The 25331-nt window shown below is 40.4% G+C and overlaps 3 protein-coding genes across 18 annotated transcripts in view; 1 reads left to right on the plus strand and 2 right to left on the minus strand.

The window, feature by feature from the left end:
- REXO5 (RNA exonuclease 5) overlaps positions 1-12174 on the minus strand; it is a 43609-nt gene extending 31435 nt beyond the window's left edge. The window contains exons 1-5 of one of the 4 annotated variants that reach the window (XM_009196113.1): positions 12086-12174; positions 11580-11719; positions 5772-5884; positions 4016-4142; positions 2855-2951 (exon numbers count right to left, since the gene is read on the minus strand). In XM_009196113.1, coding sequence (XP_009194377.1) covers positions 2855-2951; positions 4016-4142; positions 5772-5884; positions 11580-11717 — 475 coding nt within the window. In that variant the 5' untranslated portion in view covers positions 11718-11719; positions 12086-12174. Of the gene's footprint in view, positions 1-2854; positions 2952-4015; positions 4143-5771; positions 5885-11579 lie in introns of all 4 variants that reach the window. The other 3 variants (XM_003916627.2, XM_003916628.3, XM_009196114.2) reach the window with 3 other exon arrangements.
- On the plus strand, positions 12068-22608 carry ERI2 (ERI1 exoribonuclease family member 2). 8 transcript variants are annotated; one of them, XM_003916632.5, is made up of 9 exons: positions 12068-12227; positions 14982-15049; positions 15136-15219; positions 15733-15860; positions 17610-17766; positions 18574-18674; positions 18938-19019; positions 19616-19704; positions 19898-22608. In XM_003916632.5, exons 1-9 carry the CDS (start codon positions 12205-12207, stop codon positions 21236-21238), a joined length of 2073 nt encoding a protein of 690 aa, XP_003916681.1. In that variant the 5' UTR covers positions 12068-12204; the 3' UTR covers positions 21239-22608. The 8 variants fall into 8 exon arrangements, with proteins under 8 accessions (XP_003916681.1, XP_021787500.1, XP_021787497.1 ...); XM_021931808.2 differs by having other exon boundaries at positions 20751-22608; XM_021931805.2 differs by having other exon boundaries at positions 15141-15219.
- ACSM3 (acyl-CoA synthetase medium chain family member 3) overlaps positions 21790-25331 on the minus strand; it is a 64680-nt gene continuing 61138 nt past the window's right edge. For 2 of the 6 annotated variants that reach the window (XM_017953243.3, XM_009196115.3), the window contains one exon: positions 21792-22578. In XM_017953243.3, the coding sequence (XP_017808732.1) occupies positions 22342-22578 (237 nt within the window). In that variant the 3' untranslated portion in view covers positions 21792-22341. Of the gene's footprint in view, positions 22579-25331 lie in introns of all 6 variants that reach the window. The other 4 variants (XM_003916630.4, XM_009196116.2, XR_002519168.1 and 1 more) reach the window with 4 other exon arrangements.

The following is a 25331-nucleotide window of genomic DNA, read 5'->3' on the forward strand; positions in this document are numbered from 1 at the left end:
GAAGCCGTTATTCTCAGCAAACGCAGAAACAGAAAACCAAACACCACATATTCTCACTTATAAGAGGGAGCTGAATGGTGAAAACACATGGACACATGGGGAGTAAACAACACACATTTCGGGTTGTCAGAGGGATTGGTGGAGGTAGAGCATCAGGAAGAATAGTTGATGGAGGCTGAGCTTAATACCTAGGTGATTGGTTGATCTGTGTACTAAACCACCACATCACACATTTACCTATGTAACAAACCTACACATCATGCGCATGTACCCCGGAAATTAAAATAAATGTTGAAGAAAGAAGGCCAAGTGCAGTGGCTTACGCTTGTAATCTCAGCACTATGAGAGGCTGAGGCGGGTGGATCACTTGAAGTCAGGAGCTCAAGACCAGCCTGGTCAAACATGGTGAAATTCTGTCGCTACTAAAAATACAAAAATTAGCTGGTGTGGTGGTGCCTGCCTGTAGTTCCAGCTACTGAGGAGACTGAGGCACAAAAATCACTTGAACCCAGGTGGCAGAGTTTGCAGTGAGCCGGGATCATCCCACTGCACTCCAGCCTAGGCAACAGAGCAAGACTCTGTCTCAAAAAAAAGTTGTTACCAGCATCCGAATTAAGATAGTGAAAGGGATGGAGGAAAAGGGATACATATAAAACATACACAAAAAACTGGTAGAACATGGTGAAAAAATAACTCAATTCAGCCAGCAAAATATTTAAATATTTATCTATAACTTTATTATATACCCGGCACTGTTTTGGCCACTAGGAATTTCCCAATGCACAAAACCAACAAAATTCCTCATGAAATTTAACTTCTAGTTGGAAATATGGATAATAAACAAATAAATATGTAATATATCAGGTAAGATAAGGGTTTTGAAGAAAAGGAAGAGAAAAGGATAGGAAGTGTTGGGGCAGGAAAAGGGTTATTGTCTTATGTTTTTTATAGGATGATCTGAGAAGGTCTCTGCTAAATTGACATCTGAATAGAGATTTATAGGAGCAAAGGGAATTAGGCATGCAGACAGATTGGGGATAGGGAGCCAAAAGAAAATTGTAAAATTCAACACTGGTGTCTTAGAGAAAAATGACACCAACAAGAGGGAATATGAAGAGCCCATTATTTGAGGATCAGAAAAATGCTTTTAGCTATGTTGTGACTGAGGACAGTAGAATATCCAAATAGCAATTGGAATATCCAGCAGGCAGTTGAGAATGCAGGCCTGCAAGCTAGGGCATCAGACCTAGAGATAATGATATAGGAGTCATTCAAAGAAAACTAATAGGTGAACTTGGCAAAAACAGACGAATACTCCAAAGGAAAGACTGATTAACGAAGATCAGAGTGCAAGGGACTATGCCTTGGGGACTGTGATATTTAGCATGGGAAGATGAAGTGAAATACTTAAAGAGGATAGAGAAGTTGCCATAACCTCTCTGGCTCCTCAAGGCTTACAGAATAAAATCCAAATTCTTTTGGCATGGCATTCAAAGCCTGCAGGTTGTCTCTCTGTGGCTGGTACAGAATATAAAAATAAAAAATAAAATAAAAATAAAGCCTGCAGGGTGTGGCTTTAATCTGCCTTTCCAGCTTTGTCTCTCATCACTGCCTCCTCCTATTCTTCTCAGCATGCCCAACAAGCTGTACTCTTCAAACATGTCAAATTTCTTTTTCCTGATTACATCTTTTCTTTCACAACATGATGTTTTTACTTGAACCTAGAATCTCATAATGATTACTCTGTGATTTAATCACAGATGTTTAAAATACTATGCAGATCAAATCAAATACAACTGCAGATCAAAAATGGGCATCCATGAGAAGAAGAGAACAATGGAAGGATAGAAAATTAGAAGTGGGGATTAGGACAGAGGATAATACAAGCACATTTCTAGAGGAGATAAGAAATCAAGTTACTCCTCACTACTTTTTCAACACTGGTTGATATTATTCAATTAATTTCTGAACACAAAATACAGTATCATTGAACAATACCTAACCTTACTATATGCAATGAACTCTGATAAGTCCTATGCTATTCTATCACTCACCTCCCGGCAAAACCAAAAAGGTTAGCTAAAACTTGCTAATCAGACACAACCCATAGTTTGAAAAACACTGCTATCATGAATCTTGCAGCTGGCTAGTATCTAAACCTCCTGCCTATTTATTCTTCACTGTGAGTAGTATCAGCAAGTATCCCTTATATTAGTCAAAGGCATGATATTCCTTCCCACCTGTACACTGGTGGGTACAAAGACCCAGTGACAGTTTAGAAATTATTCAGAGTAATTCATAACAGTCCAATGTTAGTGATACCCAGGTATCCTTAGCTATCTAACCAGATGGTTTCTGAGGCATGAACCCTGGCTGTGGTTCCTGCTATCTAACCTCCCTGGGTACCTGCCCAGTTTTCCTTAAAAAAACTGTTCTTGTGGCCCAGGTATGGTGGCTCATGCCTATAATCCCAGCACTTTGGGAAGACAAGGCGGGAAGATCACTTGAGCTCAGGAGTTTGAGACCGGCCTGGGCAGCACAGTGGAGCCCCGTTTCTCAAAAAAAAAAAAAAAAATTAGCTGGGAATGTGACACGTGCCTGTAGTTCCCCAGCTACTCAGGAGGCTGAAGTGGGAGGACTGCTTGAGTTTGGGAGGTCAAGGCTGCAGTGAGCTGTGTGATCACAGCACTGCACTTATGCCTGGGTGACAAGAGTGAGACCCCATCTCAAAAAAACAAAAATTGTTTTTGTGCTTAAGTTAGTTAGAATTGAGTTCTGTTGTGCTAAACCTACTTACAATCATGTCCACATCTTTTAGAGTAAGCAAATCATCAAACCAGCATCATAGCTATACCTTCCATTGTCTTGGGCAGATCTCCAGCTCTTTGTTTTGTTTGTAGCCCAACAATATCAGCTAGAAAGTCAGATGATGGTGGAGGCAAGCGGAATTTCTGAAAATACATTAACAGGTTTTAAAAAAATGGTTGAACAGCTAAAATACTGTGAAAGGCCTGGACTTTTATTGTCAGCTCAGTGCTTTTAAAGTTCTAGACAGTAATTGTTAGCATTTTAAAATGAGAACTGTTTCCTTAATATAGAAAAGTGACTAAGTAAATGAAGCCACACAACGCTAATCGATCCCCGTGATTATACATCGTAAAAAAGACAAACTTTAAAGAAACGTACAACTTAGACAAGAAAAGTCCCTTTGTATTTTCAAAGTTCTTCCAAATCTATTATTTCATTGGAAAGCAGGCCATTGCCATCAGAACAGATGGTACCACAGGGCAAAAAGGTTGAGAGCTTCAGCTTCAGGTTCACCTGGGCTTAAATTTCAGCGCTACCACTTACAGGCCAGAACTTGGGCAAGTTACTCAGTTTCTCACATACAAAATGGAAATTAAAAAGTATCTATTTATAAGACTATTGTGATAACTGAAGATGATATGTGTAGCATGTGGTCCATGGTTAATAGAGAGCCTGACACACAGGGAGTGCTCAATAAATGAAAGCAAAAAAAGAAAATGGTGACCCAGGGAAGTTAAATTAGGGCTCACCAACTCAAATGCCTTCAGGAATAAATGCATGAAATGGGTCACTAGGAAATGGAAGAGGCTATGGGAAAATGGAAAGCAGGTGCCTCTTTTTAAAGATGACAACTGCTATTCAGTTCCACATACTGTTTTAAGGGTGCCCAATCTTGTGATTTTTTTAAAGAGAGGTAGAAAACACAGCTTGTATATATATTTTATAATTTCTGAAAACACCATAGCCCAAATAAAATAGAACAATATCAACCTAGGAGCTACAGATTATAACCTGGGAATAAGTGTTTGCCTAGATTTCCAAAGAAAATCAGAGACAAATCTACATGAGGCCTCTAAGGTCCTTTTGCTTTATATATCCCCTACTGTTTGTTCAGTTAGGTTGCCAAGGAGCATGGTCCCTGACACATGTATTAGTCTCAGAATGGGAGGACAGACTCAGCCCCTAGTGCAAAGTTTTCTTAACTTACATGTCTGAATGCTTTTCGAAGACATCCAAACTCCAAATAGAACCTGTAAAAGTGTAGCTGACTCATTCCCTGCAGAACAAAAACCACTACGTTGTTTAGGTGGTTTTGATGAAAAAGCTGGCACCAGCTGCCGAGAAATCAAACCAACACAGTTAAGAGAGATGGCCTTAAGTCAGTTACAGGCATATAGAGGGGAAATAGGGGAGAAGGAGCAGGAAAAGCAGTGCGTGAGAGTTAATAGAATTTATCATCATTCACTATCTGCCTGAAACTGGAAGACAGCCATTATTGCACAGAATTCAAATAAAGATCCATAGAGATAAATACTTATTGCATTCAAATCAAGTAAAATACCAAGCAAAACACAATGCATTTAAATTCACTGTCCTATTGATTAAGATTTGTTTGGAATCAAACAAAGTCATCCCTAAGATCCCAACCTACTCTGCAGTCCTTCCTAAGCCAGGTAATCAAATGGCTGGCTTTAAGAATTTCAGTTTTGACCGGGCACGGTGGCTCATGCCTGTAATCCCAGGACTTTGGGAGGCCAAGGCAGGCGGATGACTTGAGGTCAGGAGTTCAAGACCAACCTGGGCAACATGGTGAAACTCCATCTCTACTAAAAAAATATACAAAAAATTAGCTGGGAGTGGTGGTATGTGCCTATAATCCTAGTTACTCTGGAGGCTGAGGCAAGAGAATCACTTGAACCTGGGAGGTGGAGGTTGCACTGAGCGGAGATTGTGCTGCTGCACTCCAGCCTGGGTGACAGAGCGAGACTGCATCTCAAAAAAAAAAAAAGGTTAAATCCTGCTCCACCCGTTTTTGTAAATAAGACTATTGAACTACAGTCATGCTTATTTGTCTGTGTGTTACATATGGCTGCTTTGGGCTACAATGGCCAAGTTGGGTAGTTGCAATAGAGACATAAAACCTACCAAAAAAAAAAAAGTTTTAGATAAACTGACAGACTGATGGCTGTAATTGTTGATGGAGAAGATAGTTCTCAAAGTAGCTAGCCAATTCATAACAACCTCTCCCAGAAAGATGTGTGTATTATTTGTATACATACAAAACATTTTTCATAAGACACTTAATAATGGCACCAACAATATCAAAATAGTAAGATTCTCTTTTTTTTTTTTGTAGGGACTGGGTCTCGCTATGTTGCCCAGGCTGGTCTCAGACTCCAGAACTCAAGCAATCCTCCCACCTTGGCCTCCCAAAGTGCTGGGGCTTACAGGTGTGAGCCCCTATGCCTGGGCTCTCTTTGTCCTTTATTTGTAAAAGAAAGAAAAAAGATTAACTAGAATTCTTCACAAATCATTGTTATTTCAACTGAGTCTGCATCAGGTGAAACAAACTAAAATACCTATAGTAGCCAGACAGATACTGTAAATACGGGAAGCAGGCCAGGTAGGACATTGGAGAATACATGTCCCATATAATGGGGGAGACCACCATTCAGCTTTGACAAATTTTTGCCATGTGGGAATATAGGGATAGCTACCATTTTTGAGTTTTTGGAAGAAGAAAAGGTAGATTTTTATATAGGAATTTCCAGAAATAACACTTGGCAGACATCATGAAAAAATTTAGGATGTGCTGTAGAGCAAAAAAATAATGTTGATAAGCCAGTTTGAAACCTCTGGTTTGAATGATAGAGCCTTGAGAGAGGTAAAAAAAAAAAAGAAAAAGAAAAGAAAAGAAAAAAGAAACCTGTGGTCAATACCCACCATTTAAGTTCATTTCATACCTGGGTTTTGGAACATTGGATTTGCCCAGAACTGCATACTTCAGCAATTCACACAGCTGGTCATGGGTTACTTCACAGTTGTCAGTAAATAAAATGGTAGATAAGCGGGCTTTCTGCAAAGATTAATCAGGGCATAGCAAACAATTATTGGTTATCAAGAATACCAACAAAGTTAGTTATTAAATTATTCTAGCTTCTGATTACTTTAACATCCAGGTATATTCTAACATAAGGAAGTTCTAATTAATTGAAAATGATGGTATAAAATAACAATATGTGGTAGGTATGACATTATTAATAAAATATTGAACTATCATTGACACAAAATCTGAATTATAGATACTTGGTTACATGCTAGGAATAGGATAAATAAAACATAATTCATGCTCTCAAAGAGTCCATTCTACTAGGAGGAAAAAGCAATAGCTAATTCCAACATAGTGTGGGTAAGTGCTAATACAAAGGTATAAGAACAAGGAGTCTAACTGCTTTAGGGGTCAGAGAGTTTGGGGAAGGCTACTGAGATGGAAATACTGAGGCTAAGCCTTGAAAATGAGTCTACCCTGTTGGTGGGAACATCACATTCAACATGTAGTATAGCTTGGCAAGGAGCCAAGATTGCATGTTGCATAGTAGTGGAGGTACGAGGAGAGGGAAGCAGGAGCCAGATCATAGATCAGTGCAGCCTAAGCTAATGATTGAGAATTTATCCCTGGGCAACAAGAGTTCAGTCAAGCTCCCAATCCCTTTAAAAAGGCTTTGAACTTATACTTGTTTTTGTCTTTTCTCTTCTGAGATAGAGTCTCACTCTGTCACCCAGGATGGAGTGCAGTGGCGCTATCTTGGCTCACTATAACCTCTGTCTCCCAGGTTCAAGTGATCCTCCCACCTCAGTGTCCTGAGTAGCTGGGACCACACATTAGCTGGGACCACAGATGTGTGCCACCACACCTGGCTAATTTTTTTTGTATTTCTGGTAGAGATGGGTTTTCACCATGTCACCCAGGCTGGTCCTGAGCTTAAGCCATCTGTTTTCCTCAGCCTCCCAAAGTGCTGGCATGAGCCCCCACGCCCAACCTACAGTCACCACACCCAGCCTATATTTGTTTATTAAAGTAATTCGTGTTTGTTATAAAAGATTCAATAATAGAGAAGTGTAAAATAAATGATACACAATAGAGAAATGAAAATAAAAGTCACCTCAGAGATAATTAAAAGTACAACTCAAAGGTAATCACCACTTTCCTTTTGGTCTGCGAGGCAGCAGAGTATAGCAATTAGAAGCTCAAGCCCTAGAGTCATACTACCTGAGTTCAAACACCAGGCTCTATCATCTTGGACCAGTGCCATAGCCTTTCTAGGACTCAGTTTCTTCATCTAGAGAGTAATTATAATTTTATCTCATTAAATAATTGGGAGGACGAATGAAATAGTTCAAGTACAATGTACTGAGGCTAGTGCCTGATACAAGTACTTAAACATCAGATAGTATTGCTAATTTCTTCCCATGGTCTTAAGTTAATGTTAAACTCTTATATTAGCCAGACACAGTTCTGATCACTTTACATGCATTAAATAATTTAATTCTCACAACTTTTTAAGTGTGTACTACTATTATCCCCATTTCACGGATAAATTGGAGAAACAGACAGATGACAGAACCATGACTGGAATGCAGGCTTATCGCTATACTATATAGCCCCCAGTGGATTTTATCAATCATTCTTTTTTGAAACCAACTCCCTACTCCCGAACTTAATCTGTGAGTATCTTTCCGTATCAGTTTAAAAAAAAAATAACACATCAATTTTAATACTTGAATAATAGTCCATTTTCTAAATTTACCTGAAAATTTATAATATATCTGAAAAAAATTCCTTATTGATAACACTGTTTTGTTTTTTAAATTACAAACAACATTATGATGAACATCCTTGTACAGACACCTTTGTACATCTATCTAATTACTTTCTTAGGATCAATTGCCGGTTCAAATGAACTCTTGAAAGAATATGCCAGTTTGTTTTTACCAAATAAAAACATGAAATTAATAAGGTGAGACTGAGCAAGATGGAGTCTATACGGCAGTGAGTAACCCTGGTTGCCAGGCATGGGATGTCAAGAGCCGGAGTTGGGTGAGGGTGTCCTGCAGAGGAGACAGTCCAGGACTAGGAGCAGAAGACCAGGACATTCATGCAGGAGGGTGCTCAGGTGTGGGGTGTCAAAGCCTCAGCAGCACAAGGAGGTCACCCATACAGGAAGGAAGGGAGGGCAGTGAGGCCAGATATCAGATATCAGAAACTATTTAGGGTAAGGAGGGCATCAATGCTGAGGGACAGTAGTGGTCTGTTGCAGGATTTAAAGCCTGAACAGGATGAGGGTATAAACATGAGAGGATGGTGGCAGCTACCTGTCATAGGATGAGGGTGCTCACAAAGGAAGATGACCTGGTACCAGGGAAAGCACATATGGGCCTGGAATATCTTTTTGTGCCAGAAAGTAATGATGTGCTCAAAGAACGGTGTTGTCATGTCAAAAGTCCACAGAAGCTAGCTTAATGACAAAATCTTGGATATTTAAAGCATCACAATCCAGTAAAAGATAGAAACACACTGAACAAAATAGGTACTATTGAGTTCATACTGATAAAAAAGTAAATGCATAAGCCCAAAATGTTTGAGGAAGCACATTACAAAGAGAGTTGGGAACAGCGGCTTGGGAACAGTGGCCTGTAATCTCAGCTACACTGAGGCTGAGGTGGGAGGACTGTTTGAGCCCAGGAATTCCAGACTAGCCTGGGCAATATAGCAAGATCCTGTCTCAAAAAATTAAGTAAGAATGAAAATTACAAAAAGAAAAAGATAACTTTAGAGAAGTTTAGTAGAAACTACCTTAATCGAGTTATCAAGGTTAATATCACCAGTAACGGGACAAATCAAATTGTGTACAATCTGCAAGGGAGCAGAGTATCACTCTTGTGATATTCCTGCTAAAGATGTGTATAACCTGAATCTAATCAATGAAGAAACAGACAAATCTAATTTAAGGGACATTCAACAAAATAATTGGCCCAGGATTATTCAAAAGCAATAAAGTCATGAATATCAAGGGAAGACTAAGGAACTGTTTGAGGGAGACATGACAAATTTAACACAATTCTAGACTGGATCTTATTGCTAAAAACAATCTTATTCAAACAACCTACAGACAACTTGGATGGCATCTGAGGAGCAGATGGTCATAATATATCCATGTTAATTTCCTGATTTTGATGGTTGCACTGTGATTATGTAGGTTTATGGAAAATATGTAATAAGATATCTTGGCGGTGGATGGAAAAAGACCATTGTGTTAGCAACTACTTTCAAATGTTGGTTGAGGGGAGGTTTTGATACTGTTCTTACAATTTTTCTATAAGTTTGAGATTGTTTCAACATAACAAAATATGTGATTGTCAGTCTCCTTACACTTCTTACCACATGAACATTAAACTTTTTTTGCAAATTCCATAGGCAAAAAAACTGGAATCCCACTTTAATAAAAAAAAAAAATTTCAGCTGGGTGCGTTGGCTCATGCCTGTAATCCCAGCACTATGGGAGGCTGAGGCAGGTGAATCTCTTGATCCCAGGAGTTGGAGACCCTGTCGCTCTTTAAAAAAAAAAAAAAAAAAAAAAAAAGGGCCAGGCACAGTTGCTCATGTCTATAATCCCAGAACTTGCAGAGGCCATGGTGGACAGATCGCTTAAGTCCAAGAGTTCAAGACCAGCCTGGGCAACATGGCAAAACCCTGTCTCTACAAAAAAAGAAAAATTAGCTGGCGCAGTGGCACACGTCTGTAATCCTATCTAATTGGTGGAACTGAGGTGAGAGGATCACTTCAACCTGGTAGGCGGAAGTTGCAGTGAGCTAAGTCCAGCCTGGGCAACAGTGAGACCACCTCAAAAAAAAAAAAAAAAAATCACATCCCTAATCCCGCTCTCATATATTATATAACTTATTTTTATCACTTGTCTCTGCCCACTAGAATATTAGACCTACTAGGGCAGTGAACTTTATTCACTGATGTACCCCAAGCACCTAGGTCAGTGCCCCAGCACATGGCAGACAATAAAAACCAATGAATGGCTGGGTGCAGTGGCTCATGCCTGTAACAGGCCGAGACAGGAGGATCCTTGTTGCACCACTGTAGTCCAGCCTGAGTCCAGCAGAGCAAAGACCCTGTGTCAAACACAAAAACAAACAAAAAGCCCAATGAACGACTAAAGGGATGAAGTATATTTAGTTCTCAATAAATGGAAGGGGATGATAGCGATAATCATGCTTTTTTTTTTTTTTTTGAGACACAGTCTTGCTCTGTCGCCCAGGCTGGAGTGCAGTGGCCCGATCTCCGCTCACTGCAAGCTCCGCCGCCTCCAGGGTTCAGGCCATTCTCCTGCTTCAGCCTCCCGAGAAGCTGGGACTACAGGCCTCTGCCACCACGCCCGGCTAATCTTTTTTGTGTGTGTGTGTGTGTTTTTAGTAGACACGGGGTTTCACCGTGTTCGCCAGGATGATCTCGATCTCCTGACCTCGTGATCCGCCCGCCTCGGCCTCCCAAAGTGGTGGGATTACAGGCGTGAGACACTGCGCCCGGCCGATAATCAGCCTTTTTATTCCTCTACTGCAGTGGTCCCCAACCGTTGGCACGAGGGACCGGTTTTGTGTTAGACAATCTTTCCACCCACTGGGAGAAGGCTGGGGGGATGGTTTCGGGATGATTCAAGTGCATTACATTTATCATTAGTCCTAGAACCCTCGTATGCAAAGTTCACAATAAGGCTCACAATAGGGTTGGCATTCCTATGAGATCTAATGCCTAGGTGGAGCTAAGTCGGTAATATTTGCTCGCCCACCGCTCACCTCCTGTTGCTTTGTGGCCCGGTTCCTAACAGGCCAGCTGTGGACAGTGGGTTGGGGACCCCATGGGCAGGCAGGCACCAGTCTGTGCACAGGGGGTTGGGGACCCCTGCCCTACTGGAATGTAAACTGCAGGAGGGCAAGGAATTGTATTTTTGTGCCCCGGGATACTGCTAGAACATAGAACAATTCTTGGCACTGAGAAGATGGCAACAAATATTTGCTGGACGAACATTCCTATTATGCGCCAGGCACCGTGCCATTTTTTTTTTTTAAGAGATGGGGTCCTTGTTATATTGCCCAAGCTGGTCTCGAATTCCTGGCCTCTAATGATGCTCCCGCCTTGGCCTCCCAAATTGCTGGGATTACAGGCGTGAGCCACTGCACCCGGCCCACTATCCTAGTTTATTTATTTATTTATTTTTGAGACGGAGTTTCGTTCTTGTTGCCCAGGCTGGAGTGCAATGGTGTGGTCTCGGCTCATTGCAACCTCCTGCTCCTGAGTTCAAGTGATTCTCCTGCCTCAGCCTCCCAAGTAGGTGGGATTACAGGCGCCCACCACCATGCCCGGCTAGTTGTGTGTGTGTGTGTGTGTGTGTGTGTTTGGTAGGGACAGGGGTTTCTCCATGTTGGCCAGGCTGGTCTCAAACTCCTGACCTCTCAAAGTGCTGGGATTACAGGCATGAGCCACCGTGCCCGGCCGACTCACTATCCCAGTTTTAAACCGCCAATGACAGCCTTGTGGCAGGAAGGTGGTTGTACACTCATTCCTATTTTAATGATCAGGGATCAGGTTCGGAGAGGCCAGGGCGGAGACCCAGCCCGCATCCAGGGCACCCGACGGCGGCTGGGCAAGAGTCCGGGAGCTCCAAACCGCCTCGGGCCGCCTGCTTGGGCTCCACGTTGCTCACCTTGGCCTCGGGCTGACTCTCCTCGAGATCCCAACTGGCTTTCATCGCCTCAGCTGCCCCGACCAGCTTGTTTGGAGCCTGCCTCCTTTTCCTGACCTTCCTGGGGTGTCTCTCGGTCCCTGCCCTCTCTGGCTCCATGGCTGTGGAGAAAGATCAGCTAGAGCTGGGGAAACTCCAGCGCCCCTATGCCCCGCGTGCCGCCTCCTAGCGGGAGAGCTGCACGGGCTTGACGGCTTTCAGTTTACCGAACTATCCCCGTCCCCCTAAAAAAGCAAAGGTGCCAACGATCTCCCCGTTCCGCGGACTGGACACCCGCGCCGCTCTAACCCAAACGGCTTTACCGTCCCCATCGGATACCGGATTCCCAACGGTTCCCCAACGGCTAAAACGGGCAAAGAAAGAAGGAGGTGCTGCCGAGCGGCTTCCCCTCCTAAAACCACTCCCCCCACCTCCCAGCCCGGGAAACGCAGAAGAGAAGCCGGGCGGAGAGCAGAGGCTGTCCCCACCTTAGCCACAGCCGCCAACAACAACCGCCCTCTCAGCCTCGCGGGCGGTTTGAACGGACCGGAAGTAGAAGTCGAGCGACTTCCGGCAGCTGGACTTGGAACAGCAGGGAGTGTTGGGAATGGCGACGAAGCGGCTCGCGCGGTACTCGAGGGGGTCACGGGTGGGGGGCGGGTAGCTCCGGGTTCGGCGCTGGCGTGGGCGGCAGAGCAGGGCACGGCAGGTGGCATCTGCGGTGATGGCCTCCATTACCTGCAGCCCCGGCGTCTGCGACCTGCCCTCCCTGGCATGGTTGGAAAGGCGCCTCCCTGGACCTCGGTCTTCAGCCTTGGGCCGCCTTCTACCCGAGGGTGACAGGAGGAGGCCTACAAACCCTGGGGTCTTGACTGTGTGGCCTTGAGCCAGTGCCTGCCCATTTTAGGCCTCGGGAAACGACTGGACGTGACAGTGCCCTGCAGACTAGTTGGAGGTCTCAGGCAGGCCACCCTGAACCCATCAAGGTGTTCAACCTGTTTGAAATGCTCGTTCCTCGGTGCTGTAAAGAAATAGAACTTGAACTTAAATTTAATTTATTTAGTAAGGTCATTTTTACTTCCTGCAGAAAGGGTACACTTGCCAGCAGTTTTGCCAGGAGACTGCACTGAATAAAGGAGACAGGGTCATTTATAACGTGGCGCGTCCACCCTACTGCTGTGTCTGGTTTCCATTGGCTGGAACGGGACCTCATATTCAGTGTTTGTCCGGATTGACTAGCAACTTAGAACTTTTTAGAAGAGGCAAAGGTAGAGAACAAAGGAAGGAGGAAGTAACTTGTTGGAATGCTGAGAAAGGTAACAACACTTTTAAATAAGGAAGAGGAACAGGCTATGACCTAATGTTTGATTGGACCAGTATAAGCATGCCAGGGCAAATATTTAGGCTAAATTGTGGGAGCTAAGCACATAAAATACATTGATTTCTTTATTATGGCTATCAGATATTTAAGAATGTTATCACAGGTCTTTGAATAAATTTTGCTCTAAGAGAAGTTACTATTTATTCCTAATTAGACGGGGAAGGAAGTCTTTGAAGAGGAACCTCTACTTTACTTTTTACAAACCCATTTTCTAGTGATCTTTATTTATTTATTTTTTTTGACACGGAGTTTTGCTCTTGTTGCCTAGGCTGGAGTGCTCTGGTGCTATCTCAGCTCCCCACAACCTCTGCCTCCCGGGTTCAAGTGATTCTCTTGCCTCAGCCTCCCAAGTAGCTGGGATTACAGGCTTGTGCCACTACGCCCGGCTAATTTTGTATTTTTGGTAGACACGGGGTTTATTTATGTTGGTCAGGCTGGTCTCGAACTCCCGACTTCAGGTGATCCACCCGCCTAGGCCTCCCAAAGTGCTGGGGTTATAGGTATGAGCCACCGTGCCTGGCCTAGTGATCCTTTTAATTCACAATATGAATCATTGTGTCCTCCCTGATTCCTGGACGTGCTGTGCATATTTCTGATTACTAGAAGGATGTAATATATTAGCAAATAGCATGAGCTTCAGAATTGGACAGTCTTGGGTTCACATACCAAAGCTGTGTTCCTTGGCAAATTAAGAATCAATTTTCTCATCCATAAAATATAGGTAGGAAAAGTTTCTAGCTACTACACTTGCTGAGGATTAAAAGAGGCTGTCATCTTAGTTTAGTACCTGCTATGTAGTAAGCAATTAATAAATGATATTTATTGTTCCCAAATCCTGGCACTTCCCTCTCTTAAACACAGAAAACTATAGGAGGTGTCTGCCTAGTTAAAACTCTACCTACTAATACCAAGTAGTTTGTTTTACTCGCACTTAAGGCCTCAGTAAGCTCGTCTCTTTTTTTCTTCTTTATTTTATTTATTTAATTAATTTTTTTGAGACAGGATCTCACTCTGTTGCCCATGCTGGAGTGCAGTGGCATGATCTTGGCTCACTGCAGTCTCCACCTCCCGGGCTCAAGCAATCCTCCCACCTTAGCCTCCTGAGTAGTTGGCACTACAGGTGTGCACCATCGTGCCCCAGCTAGGTTTTATAATTTTTATGGAGACGGGGTTTCACCATGTTGCTCAGGCTGGTCTCAAACTCTGGAGCTCAAGCAATCCACCTGCCTTGGCCTCCCAGAGTGCTGGGATTACAGGCATGAACCACTTTTTCTGGCCCTATCTTTTGTTTCTTTACCCAGATTTTTAAGCTGGAAGACTGAACCATGTCCTACATTGTCTTGTCTTCTTAAAACTGCATTGTACACATAGCAAGAGCTTAAAAAATGCAGGGGGAAAAATAAGATTTTCAGTGCATTTTTACCTGTACAATCAAATGATTGTAGGAACTCAAGTTCCTCAGTATTACTATAAAATAAGGGTAACATAAAATTAGTGTAAATTGGCTGGACACAGTGGCTTCGGCCTGTAATCCCAGCACTTTGAGAGGCTAAGGTGGGAGGATCGCTGGAGCCCAGGAGTTTGAGATGAGCCTGAGCAACATAGTGAGACCCTGTCTTTACAAGAAAAGAAAAAAAAAGAAGAAAAAAAATTAAAGCTAGTGGGCCATGGTGGCACACGCCTAATAGTCTTAGTCAGGAGATTGTGGTGGGAGGATTGCTTGAGCCCAGGAGACTGAGGCTGCAGTGAGCAGTGATCATACCACTGCACTGCAACCTAGGTGACAGAGCGAGACCCTGTCTCAAAAACAAAACCAACAAATTAGCCTAATTTGCAAATATATACTTTCGAGGCCTATGCAGGTAAACCCAAAGTCCAGTTCAATTTCCCCTCAGTCACAATAAATAATGAGATTCTTGCCCAGTACCATTAGTCTGGTAGCCTATTCAAACAGGAGTGTGAATGAGTTTGTTGATCATATTTGGATTGCTTCACATTTTTAGGCAGCTTGGATTAATTAGGAGAAAGTCAATTGCTCCAGCAAATGGAAATCTAGGAAGAAGCAAATCCAGTGAGTAGTATGCTTAGTTTCTTTGCGTTTTGTAGCTTTGCATTTTCAGCACTGGTAAAGCATAAGAACAACTTGATCTTTTGCAGAGCAGTTGTTTGACTACTTAATTGTCATTGATTTTGAATCGACATGCTGGAATGATGGGAAGCGCCACCATAGCCAGGAAATAAGTAAGTCTGGGCTACGAATGGCCAAAGCTGGCACTAGATGAGTCACTTTAAAGTTTATAGATATAAATCAGCCAAGAGTTTAAGAAAACAGGATGGTCTGTGCATTGGTAATTTAATGTAAAACCTGTGTTGAATAAAGAAGAGCAAAATCCCAAATACCTAAATGTGTTATTATATAAAATAGTTGTTTTATATTACATACAACACCTCAATGGCATAGAAACTGAAAAAAAAACCTTTGCAAAAAAAGTAAATTTTATATTCAATATGGTTTTTATATTTAATTATATTGAGTTTTCTTTTAAGACAACATGCTTATGACTTCAATATTTTGATTTATTCTTTAGCATAACTTTATTATAACCTTTATGTCACACTGCTTTGGTCATTTTAGTATGCTTTTACTGAAAACTGGTTGTTTAATTAAAATGGTAACATGTTTAATTTAGGATGATTACAGGATTAATTTAAAAATTATTTATTCAACTGTCAATTGATTATTCTTTCATTTAGTTGAATTTCCAGCAGTGTTGCTGAACACATCAACTGGACAGATTGAATCTGAGTTCCAGGCTTATGTTCAACCTCAGGAACATCCAATTCTTTCAGAATTTTGCATGGAATTGACAGGCATAAAGCAGGTATGATGCAAATCTTCAAATTCAGAGGTCAGTTTCAAAAAGAAAATAAAAGCTATTATACCATTTGGAATTAGATTTATTTAGTGTTAGGCATGATGGCTTATGCCTGTAATCCCAGCACTTTGCAGGCTGCTGTTCGAGAATTGCTTGAGGCCAGGAGTTTGAGACCAACCTAGACAACATAGTGAGAACTCCATCCCTACCAAAAAAAAAAAGAAAAGAAAATTTAGCCTGACTTTGTGGCATGTGCCTGTGGTCCCAGCTACTTGGGAGGCTGAGGCTGAGGTGGGAGGACCACTTGAGTCCAGGAGTTTGAGGCTGCAGGGAGGTATAATCTCAGTCTATCCTGGGCAACAGACCTTGTCTCTGAAAATAAATAAATAAATAAGTAAATAAATAAATAAGATTAGTGTTATTCTAGATTCAAGACTCGATTTATGTATTTATTTATTTATTTTTCAGACAAAGTCATACTCTGTTGGCCAGGCTGGAGTAAGGTGGCTGAGTTCATTGCAACCTCTGCTTCCTGGGTTCCAGCAATTCTCATGCCTCAGCTTCCTCAGTAACTGGGACTATAGGTACATGCCACCACACCTGGCTAATTTTTATTTTTTTATTTTTTTTTTTTTTTGAGACGGAGTCTCGCTCTGTCGCCCAGGCTGGAGTGCAGTGGCCGGATCTCAGCTCACTGCAAGCTCCACCTCCCGGGTTCACGCCATTCTCCTGCCTCAGCCTCCCAAGCAGCTGGGACCACAGGCGCCCGCCACCATGCCCGGCTAGTTTTTTGTATTTTTTTATTAGAGACGGGGTTTCACCGTGTTAGCCAGGATGGTCTCGATCTCCTGACCTCGTGATCCGCCCATCTCGGCCTCCCAAAGTGCTGGGATTACAGGCGTGAGCCACCGCGCCCGGCTAATTTTTATATTTTTAGTAGAGACAGGGTTTCGCCATGTTGGCCAGGCTGGTCTCGAACTCCTGACCTCAAGTGATCTGCCCACCTTGGCCCCCCAAGGTGCTGGGATTATAGGCGTGAGCCACCTCAGGACTCGATTTAAAAAGCAAAGGAACATGCCTGTAATCCCAGCACTTTGGGAGGCCAAGGTGGGTGGATCACCTGAGGTCAGGAGTTTGAGACCAGCCTGGCCAACTTGGCAAAACAAAACCCCGTCTCTACTAAAAATACAAAAATTAGCCAGGCATGGTGTTACACACCTGTGATTCCAACTACTTGGGAGGCTGAGGCAGGAGACTCACTTGAACCCAGGAGGTGGAGGTTGCAGTGAGCTGAGATCTTGCCACTGCACTCCACCCTGGGCAACAAAGCAAGACCTCGTCTCAAAAAAAAAAATTTTTTTTAATTAAATAAATAAAAAGCAAAGGAAGAATAGTGTTATAAAAATGAGGATCAAATTGATTTTATGGAAATTAAGTGACTCAAATTTGTCTTTCATTTCTGTCAGTCTGGGCTTAATGATCATATTTCCCTGTGATTTTAGTTTTTATCAATCTAATCTTTCTTACCTTGGTGGGTTCTATATAATTTCTTTCCCATGTGTTTTTACCTCTTTCCACTAAATAAACTCTTCTCCAGTTAGAACCACTTTGTTATATCTTCCCACAGTACACTGCGTTTTCATGACTTGGCATTTCTGATTCTTTTAAAACCATTAATCTTTCTCCACAGTTATAAAACATGCTAAATAATCATGGAATTTGATTGTTGAATTCAGCTTTTGTGACTCTACTCAGGCTCAAGTTGATGAAGGAGTCCCTCTGAAGATTTGCTTATCTCAGTTCTGTAAATGGATTCATAAGATTCAGCAACAGAAGAACATTATTTTTGCTACTGGGGTTTCAGAGCCTTCTACTTCTGAAGTAAAATTATGTGCATTTGTTACTTGGTCAGGTAAAAAATAAGTTATACCTATTAATCACAAATGGGTAGCATTACCACTGTGTGATTCTTTCTTTCTAGTTTTATACTTGCTAACCTAGAATTATATTTGTTAATCTTCTGGGCTAGGATGAAAAGTTTAAATGCCTGGCAGATATTAGCCAAGAAAAGTAAATTCATATGTATTTTTTAAATTAACCTTTTGGAATACCTTAAAATATTAAGCCTGAACTTAAAATAAAAAATCTTTTTAGAGTTCCACTATTATGAATTAAGCAAAGATGATTTAGTGAACACTCTTATCATGCTCTTTTCTAGAGTCTTCATCAGCTCAACATCCTTTGCTTTTATGCTTTGACACTTAAAAGAAAAAAAAATGAGCCATTTAAAGTAGGTTTTTTGTATGACTGTGTTAGAGCATTGCTGTTAATAGTCATTGATAGCAATACTGTGTTATTGATAGCATAGCATTGATAGTCATATTTGGTTTACAGTTACTACAAAATGTTTCATTTCTCAATAACATTAATATTTTCCTGGAATATAGAAAATATAGTCCTTATAATTTAACATCTTACTCTTCTTTCTGAAATAAGGTTTTACTGGGTGTTTAAGAAATCATTTTGAAATTTAGTCATCAATCCTAACTTGTTAATAGTAAGTTATATGAAGCGAATAATTTTTAGATATTAGCAGAGCAATGAAATCTTACTGTTCTATTTTATATGATCTTACAGCATTCTATTTGTAAATGGTGGCAGCATAGGTAAAAAGTGCTGGCATCGTTGACTTTGTTCTATTTTAATGTACCTAATGCAGACTGGGACTTGGGGGTTTGCCTGGAGTATGAGTGTAAAAGAAAACAGCTGTTAAAACCTGTGTTTTTAAATTCTTGGATTGATCTCAGAGCAACTTACAAGGTAACGGTCAAAAATTGGGGCATGTTTACTTTTTTCTATTGAAAAATGATTAACTGTTATCCTACACATGGGCATGGGTTTCTACAAATAAGATATTTTCTTTTGCACTGGTCACATAAGTGCATTTCTTAAAGTATTTAAAAACAACACACAAAAATGAGCACACTCTAAATCTAATAGAACTAAAAATTATGAAAAGTAGTTAATACATAGCCTTTAAAATAGTAATATATTTTTAGATATATCTTCTTTTATTTGTTTAGCTTTTCTATAGGAGAAAACCAAAAGGACTAAGTGGTGCCTTGCAGGAAGTAGGAATAGAATTCTCAGGACGAGAACATTCTGGTTAGTATAAATTAAAAATTATGTAAGCCATTTGACTTTTTAAAAATATTTCATATGAATTTCATTTTTTGGTAATGTCATTAGTAAAGGAGATCTTCAGCCTAAAAAAAAAGCTCCTAAACAATTCACATTGTGTTTTCTAAGACTTTCAAATTACCACTTTCATAAACTACTGTAAGATACACTGCCATCTAGTGGCTTTCTAGTTGCTAAAAAGAATGAAAAGAAAGAGCCAAATCAAATGGAGATTAAACAAGTGCTCAAATAATAGAATGGACTAGTGAAAAAACTGAACAAGACTATTAGATTATTCACAAATCCTGGTTCCTACGGAACGTTGGCCACATTTTGGGAGATTGTCTAATACATTTTCATATCCTCTATAAATGTGGATGAGCTTGTCTTTCATTGGTAATGCTGCCATAGCCTTCCACTTCCAAGACCAGTTTATCATTATTAAAATTAGTAGAGGATCATAAAACTAAAACTATGTTCCAGTTTCTGCACAAGTGGTGTTTTTTTTAATGTTATTTCTTTAGTACTAAGGAAATAGTACTAGTACCACTAAATTCAGTGTTTGATATCTATATCCTCAGGGTTGGACGATTCTCGGAATACTGCCCTTCTTGCTTGGAAAATGATCAGAGATGGTTGTGTAATGAAAATTACAAGATCGTTGAACAAGGTTAGTAGTGTCTTGCCTCTTTATTCTGTCATCTCAAACTTCATAAACAGTCATACGTTCTTTGAAATGTAGATTTAATGTGTGCAGTCATTTATAAATCAATGACATTTCCTTTTCTTGTCATAAACTGTATACTGAAGAAATTATGAATGCAGAGTTTCTAAAGCTATTGCATTTGTCTGTGAAATCATAGGTTCCCACTAAGAATTCCAGCATTCTGGCCAGAAATTTGAATATAAATCAAGTTGAAGAAATGTCTGCCTGTACCATTAGCATCCAGGGTCCCAGCATATATAATAATGAGCCTAAAAATACAATAAATCCTCATGAAAAAGTTCAAATGAAGTCAATTTGTGCAAATTCTCCTATAAAGGCACAACAGGATCAATTACAAGTAAAGAACAATGTAAAAGCAAGTCTTCACAATGTCAAAAGTTGCTTATCTGTTTTTAATACTAAGTCCTCTACTTCTCTGGGGCAGTTGCAGTCTCCTACCTTGAATTCACCTATCTATATGCAAAAGCAAGGAAAAAATGAGCATCTTGCATTTAATACCAAATTTAAGTCTTCAACAGTTGGTTCAGAATTGGTACTTGTTTCTACCACCATTCCAACTGTTCATCATGTTTCTGATTTGGAAATGAGCTCTACTCTGGACAGTTTACCTATGTTGGCTGATTGGGAGGATGTGGTTTTACTGCCAGCGTCTCAGCCTAAGAAAAACATAGACTGTACAGTTCCCATTAGTGACTCAGACTTAGAGATTTCATTTAATTCTGGAGAAGGATTAATGGTTTTGAAAGAATTGGAAATGCCAAGTCAGGAAAACTCTGGAGACATAGAGGAAACTCCTAAAAAATCTGAGACTTCTAACTCTATTGTGTACAAGAGTCCTCACACCACTATTTATAATGTAAAAGAAGCCAAAGATCCAGGTTCAGATATTTCTGCCTTTAAGTTACCTGAACACAAATCAGGTACCTTCAACAGAGTTAATGCCAGTATGTCTCATCCTTTAGTTTTGGGGAAACATTCTCTTCTTTCAGGTGGTACCAAAAGGAATCCACGCAGTCCCCAAGCTTTCCCACCAGCAAAAAAACAACCCTTCACTATTCATGAAGAAAAGCCTACATCATCTGATTGCTCCTCAGTAAGAAGTTCTTCCTGGAAGCATCTCCCACCTATATTAACTTCTACAGTTAACCTACAAGAGCCTTGGAAGAGTGGGAAAATGACACCTCCCTTATGCAAGTGTGGTCGAAGATCTAAGAGACTTGTTGTTTCTAATAATGGACCAAACCACGGGAAAGTCTTCTATTGTTGCCCTATTGGGAAATACCAAGAAAACAGAAAATGCTGTGGTTATTTCAAATGGGAACAAACACTTCAAAAGGAAAGAGCCAACAGCATGGTTCCATCTCATTCCACAGGGGGAGTCACATTTAATTCACCAGAAATGAGCCATATTTGTGACAGAAATTTAAGTATTTCCACCAAAAATTCTTTGAGACTCAGGCCTTCAATGAGGAATTGATAACCTTTCATGTATGAATCCTAATTGTTCCTTGAATTTCCAAACATGAGTATTCTGATAACATCTTACACTATTTTATTTTTATTTTATATATTAATGTTTACTGAATTTATCATACTTTCTTCAGGAACCACAAATGTAATCTTTTGTAAACAGTATTTATTACATATAATAAGCAACAATAGTATATGATCCTTCTTTTATAGTTAGACCTTGAAACAAGTTTTAAACTATTTTTAAATTATTTGCAAAAAATGTGACTAATAAAAATCCCTGGTCTATTTTCAGGTAGATTCTTGTACTTTGAGAATTATCATAATCTTCTGATATTTTATATTTTTCTAAAAACTTTTATAAGTTCTTTAGTTTTATTTCACGGCTTGAACATTGGTTCTGATTTGTATATCAACATATCAAAATAATTAGTCAACTAAAGTTTGAAAATCTATGTAGCAGAGATTTGGTTCAGAAACTGCTTCTATACTATACATTTAAAAACCAGCAATTGATGACATTTTTATATTAAGAAATGATAGGAACATTGACACTAATGTGGAGGAATTTGCCAAATATTTTATTTCAAAATTTAGCCTCTGATATCATAACCACAAGATATTTTAAATCAACAGTTTCTAAGCATACTACCACAGTTTTTATCACATCTCCATCATCCTGTGGTTTCTAGAGATTGACAGATACTATGTTTGTTTTATAGATATGGTAATTAATGAAACAAATTTAAATTGTCTTCCATTCTTTCTTTCTCAGTTCATTTCTTTTTGTCTTCCCACTGATAGTCTTTGGCAGCTCTTGAATAAATTCTACCTGTTGGCATCAAGAGGAAGAAAATTAGCCTGGAAATTTTTATCTTTACATAAAGCCAATTATATAGCAGTTTGATAATGAATTCTAGGTGGAAGGATTAGAATAGTCTTTGGAATGGGTTTTGGGTAAAACCAAAATAGGGAAAAGGGTATTGTTAGGAAACTTGTCTTGATATTAAGTATTTACTGCAAGTCCAGTAAGCCAAAGGATCAAACAAAATAGGTTCAGGGTTTCATTTTAATCTCAAAGATTCTGATTTTTACCCATATGTCATCAGTTCAGTTTGGGACATGTGGTGTAGCATGTGTGAAGAAAATATTCATTAAAATGTAAAAATAAACAGTTGAAATTTTCCATAACACTGAGCAAATATTTGTTATAATTAGGATGCCTACCTTTCTGGGATATTTGTAAGGTGCTGTAGTTTTTTTAACATGCTCCTGAATCTCCTTTATTAGTTGTTCTTGATCATGTGACTTGTAATCAGGATTTAGAACAATAAAAGCCTTTACTACCTAAAATAAATATTTGAAACACCAGGAAAATGAGTTATGCATTTGTATGTTTTAGTATGTCTTGTGTGCTTGCTCTGAGAATCTACATGCCTGGTGGGGTGGGCCAGTGTGTTTTAATAAAGTTTGATCCCAGATCTGTGCTCTTAAGCCAGCCAGTTAATTCACACATTTCCTGGTCTGTACCTAATACAGGAGAGCCTCTGGGACCCCTATAACAACCCAGCCTGGTCCAGCCTAGCCCTCAGCATGGGGATTACTTATAAACAGTAGTCACGCCAAATTTGCCATGTCTTTGTTGAAGGGAACAGTTCACAGAGAACATGCAGTCTTTATACAAGGCTGTGAAGATTCCAGCAGCCACTTTTTTATTGCTCTGATCCATTTCCATGGCCCTTAGGAACAAGAGTAGAAATCATGGTGGCCTTTAACTGGTAGAAGCCAAGAAAGACATTATTACTTTATGCTTACAAATCCTGTTCTCCAAATTTTATCCTTCCTAGAAATGTTTTGAAAACTCTGCCTAGTTTTTGGACCTGTAATGGAGAAGACAGAAAGATAGGCCATCCCTCATAGCCCCCTTTCAGGTAAATTTAGAGTCCTGTCATTTTCTCTCCTAGGGCACTACCAGGACTGCCATTTACTGCCTTCCCTAGAGGCATGAGTCTAGGTGCATCAACCAGTATGTACCTCCAAAGCCAGATTACCAGCCCACAGCTTCCCTGTAGGCACAGTTCTGGAAGAGTCCCCTGAAGCTTTTTTATGATTAAATATCCTGCACTTAAGTGCCTGAAATCCTATTTAAAGATAAGCTGGCAACATTTCCTATCCACTGATCTGGGAGTAAAGGTTTGATTGAAAAGGAATTATTTGAAACAAATTAGGACAGCCATTTGGTGAGAAACAGACTTGAAGTTACAATTTTTTTCACATATGGAAAACTGTTCACTAGTGGGCAATTTGACATTTTATGAGCAATTACCCATTTTTGTCTTTATCCGAAACCCTTGTGGCCAGGCGCAGTGGGTCACGCCTGTACTCCCAACATTTGGGAGGCCGAGGTAGGAGGATTGCTTGAGCCCAGGAGTTCGAGAGCAGCCTGGGCAACAGAGTGAGACTTTGTCTCTAAGAAAAAAAAGGAAAAAATAACAACAACACTTGAACATTTTTAATTTACATGTATCATGGGGCAGTTGTGAACCCTTGTGTCTGTGTGTGTCTATGGATATAATTTTGTTCCATTCATTGTTTGACATTTTATAAAATGTCAAAATTTTATAATGCTGCATTAACAACATTTTTACAAATTAAAAAATTATGCTTGTTATAAGTGAGTCATTCAAAGGTAAATTATTTTAAAAACTGCAATACTGGTTCACATATTGACGATTCCTACAACTTGGATAAAGTCTCCTTTATATTTTTAAACTACTACAGAAAATGTTAAATTAACAAGGAACAACCTAACATGGGTAAGAATATGAACTCTGAAGTCAGAACAGCTGGGTTCAAGTCACAGTTTGTTATGTAATGTTGGACAAGTTAGGTAATCTCTTTGTGCCTCAGTTTCCTTCTCTGTAAAAGAGATTATGATGATTAAATGAATTAGCATAGATGTATAATGCCTGGCACATAGTCATCAAAAATATTAGCTCTTAGTTGTAGTCGTAGAATTACAAGAAGTTTGGGTCTTTTTTTTTTTTTTTTTTGAGACAGAGTCTCGCTCTGTTGCCCAGGCTGGAGTGCAGTGGCCAGATCTCAGCTCACTGCAAGCTCCGCCTCCCAGGTTCACGCCATTCTCCTGCCTCAGGCTCCCGAGTAGCTGGGACTACAGGCGCCCGCCACCCCGCCCAGCTAGTTTTTTGTATTTTTTTAGTAGAGACAGGGTTTCACCACGTTAGCCAGGATGGTCTCGATCTCCTGACCTCGTGATCCACCCGTCTCGGCCTCCCAAAGTGCTGGGATTACAGGCTTGAGCCACCGCGCCCAGCCTGGGTCTTACTTTTTAACCCGGAATGCGTAAGTGGGCTTCAAATCTCTCTGAAATTCTGCAAAATCTTGTAGTTTTCTGAGAAAAGTCTATGGCTGTGCCATTCAATATGATAGCCACTAGCCACGTGTGGCTATTTCAATTTAAATCAATTAAAATTAAATAAGATTAAATACTCTCAGTCACACTAGCCACATTTCAAGTGATTGATAGCCATGCATGGCTATCACATTGGATGGTGCAAATATAGAACATTTCCATCATTGCATAAGTCTTAACAGTGGCCTATGGTTTTCTTCAAATTCTCAAAGAGGTATGTGATCCCAAAAATTTAAGAACCTAGTGATCTACACAAATATTCCTCAAGTCTTTATTTCACGTTCCAATGTTAAAATGGTATTTCAGATCCAAATATTCTTTTTAATCAATTCTGGAACTTGCTACCCAATTACCCTGCCTGGCGAGACCCAGCCTGGAGAAGGACCTAACCCAGCTAGAATAGGCCTGGCAGCAGAAAGGGAGGCACGGAGCACATGGCCGTTTTGTTCATGCACACCTCATTCGAGACACCCACTCACATCTTCTACCAGGAAACGCTGCAGCCCACCACTGTTGGGAAACTGGCCACACTTTCCCCCTCACTCTGACTAATCCAAGCCCTATGCCAAGACCCCAGAGCTGTGAGGGGCCCACAACCCACTTATAGATCTTTTCTATACTGTACTCTAGGACATCAAGTGGCTGCCAAGCCAACCCTGTTCCGAAA

This window comes from Papio anubis, chromosome 18 (genome assembly GCF_008728515.1).
Source record: "Papio anubis isolate 15944 chromosome 18, Panubis1.0, whole genome shotgun sequence".
Classification (NCBI taxonomy): Eukaryota; Metazoa; Chordata; class Mammalia; order Primates; family Cercopithecidae; genus Papio; species Papio anubis.

What these genes read in the sequence shown, in the direction of transcription:
- ERI2 (XM_021931803.2), top strand. Translation starts at nt 14,941, where the DNA reads ATGAGTTTGTTGATCATATTTGGATTGCTTCACATTTTTAGGCAGCTT. An exon ending in CCACCATAGCCAGGAAATAA is followed by an intron (nt 15,220 to 15,732) that starts GTAAGTCTGGGC and finishes TCTTTCATTTAG; the next exon opens with TTGAATTTCCAGCAGTGTTG. An exon ending in ATCTCAGAGCAACTTACAAG is followed by an intron (nt 18,675 to 18,937) that starts GTAACGGTCAAA and finishes TTATTTGTTTAG; the next exon opens with CTTTTCTATAGGAGAAAACC.